The sequence below is a fragment of the Amphimedon queenslandica genome, unplaced genomic scaffold, assembly GCF_000090795.2.
Source record: "Amphimedon queenslandica unplaced genomic scaffold, v1.1 AMPQUscaffold_6538_Cont21504, whole genome shotgun sequence".
In the NCBI taxonomy this organism is placed as follows: domain Eukaryota; kingdom Metazoa; phylum Porifera; class Demospongiae; order Haplosclerida; family Niphatidae; genus Amphimedon; species Amphimedon queenslandica.
Window position 1 is genome coordinate 1 of NW_003553171.1, and position 1,891 is coordinate 1,891.

The 1,891-nt window shown below is 36.7% G+C and overlaps 1 protein-coding gene across 1 annotated transcript; it reads right to left on the bottom strand.

Annotated features, from left to right (window-relative positions):
• Positions 1-83: 83 nt before the first annotated feature.
• LOC105315966 (caspase-3-like) lies at positions 84-1,882 on the bottom strand. The gene is made up of 4 exons (XM_011410748.2): positions 1,290-1,882; positions 1,149-1,229; positions 1,052-1,095; positions 84-1,007 (listed from the first exon to the last, which is right to left on the bottom strand). The coding sequence occupies exons 1-4, from the start codon at positions 1,519-1,521 to the stop codon at positions 177-179; spliced, it is 1,188 nt and encodes a 395-aa protein (XP_011409050.1). The 5' UTR covers positions 1,522-1,882; the 3' UTR covers positions 84-176.
• Between the last annotated feature and the right edge of the window lie 9 nt (positions 1,883-1,891).

Consider the following 1,891-nt stretch of genomic DNA (forward strand, 5'->3'; position numbering starts at 1 on the left):
AAATGAAGAGTGCTTGGATGTTGTTCATTTTATAACCAAGTGGTGCGGTCAACCACTTAATCCAGCTCACACGTTCTAAGACATTTACTATAGTAAATGGTGCATATGCCATTAGCAAATACATCACTTAAGATTATTCTATCAAAAAAAGTTTTTTAAAAACATTGAAGCAAAAATTAATTGTTTTGGAAGTAGAAGTAGCCTCGCAGAGTGCTCCTTATTTCAGGCATCTGGTGGTATATGCACGTTTCCGTTTTCCCATCCTTTACTATTTCAACTGTCTTGGGCTCACCTGCCACTTTATGATTAACAACCAGCAGTATCCTGTCAATGCTAAGCTTTGATCCATAATCAATAATGGCATTAGATAAAGCTGTGATGTAGTGAGAGCCAGAATACACACCTCTCAATGCTTTATTGTTCTCTACTGTACTGAAAGCAAAGAGGAAATCAGCTTCTGGAGGTAATGCAATAGAGCGACCATCAGGAACCATTACCTCCTCTTCTTCTCTGGAACCGGAAGGAATTGATAAATCGGCCACCATTCGCTCTGGCATTCCAGTCCCTCTACATGCTTGAAAGACAAATATTTTTGGTTTCCCATGGAGCCAGTCACAATTAACAATATTTGCAAGTTCAGTGACAGTAACAGTTTTACCATCAACTCCTTCAATTCCTGCTGGATTACCATGAGACAAGATACAGCAAATGAAGCTGTCATGGTCACGAGTGACATCTTTCTCAACTACTTCTTCAATAGCTTCTTTCATTGTATCAGCTTCCAGGTTTCTCTTGGTAATAACTTCGTATCGACATTTGTCAAATGCTTTTTTAAGCTTTTCTTCATCTTTTTTTGACGAATCTCGATTTGGGGTGTCTTTATCTGAAAATTTAACATTGTTAATAATCAATACAATGCCACGATTCCTTCCTGGGTTGGTTGTGTAGTGGTACACAATATCCTCATCAGATTTTTTCTTTTTTGCCCATGGCCAATCACTGGTTAACTATTATTAGATATAAGGATAATAATCATCACTCATAAACTTACTGGTTCCTCTGATTCACAATCTTGATGACCACTAGATTTGGTAGCTAAAATAAGACATACACTTGAATCTATGCAATGTACCCATTGTACTAATTACCTATGTCAGGAGTAGATGGGGCAACTTTAGTTCGTGTAGATTGGCCATTATCAGAATCATTAGTCTTTGCAACCTGTTTATCTATAGTAAAACATTATTGTCACAATAATGATAAATAGATCTTCTAAACAGTAAACATACAATTAGCATAGCTTTGAGAAATATTATTGGCTGCTTTCTCAGCAATGAGAGTGTCGATCTCTTTAATGATAGACAAGAATTCATCAATCTTTTCTGGTAGATCACCAAGAAGCTCAGCCAATCTCAGAACAAATGCTTCTACTCTTTCCCGTAGTGTCTGACCTGATAATCTGTCATTCAATTGAGCTAATTCAAGTGTTGTTAGAGTCAAACACTCACTTCCGGTCACCATCCATTTACGAACGCGATTTCTTCTAAACTAGACTTCTTTTACCTACAACTTTGGCATTGCTGCAAAGCTTAGACTTAGTAGATCAAGGTGGTATGTCTTTGAAACAGCTTAAGTATCTTTGCAATTTTTTACAAAGCATAAAAGTTGCGAATCGAACACATGAATTTTCGATTGTTGCACATCATTTATCGTTATTCTTCCTGAAATACAACAAGCAGCAGCAAATCTTAACAAGTATATTATTACCACAATGGTCTATCCTTACTTCACAAATAGCAATATTAAGGAAGATGTTTTACTTGTTGCAATTTTTCTAAGCGAGATGCAAAAGGTAGCCATTGATGGATCAATGATCGAACACGCCCACAAC

Bases quoted from the DNA above. Each gene is read 5' to 3' on its own strand.
- LOC105315966 (XM_011410748.2), bottom strand. From the start codon at position 1,521: ATGGTGACCGGAAGTGAGTGTTTGACTCTAACAACACTTGAATTAGCT. The intron at 1,230-1,289 runs GTATGTTTACTG...GTTTTACTATAG, and splicing joins TTCTCAAAGCTATGCTAATT to ATAAACAGGTTGCAAAGACT. The intron at 1,096-1,148 runs GTAATTAGTACA...GTCTTATTTTAG, and splicing joins CCCATCTACTCCTGACATAG to CTACCAAATCTAGTGGTCAT.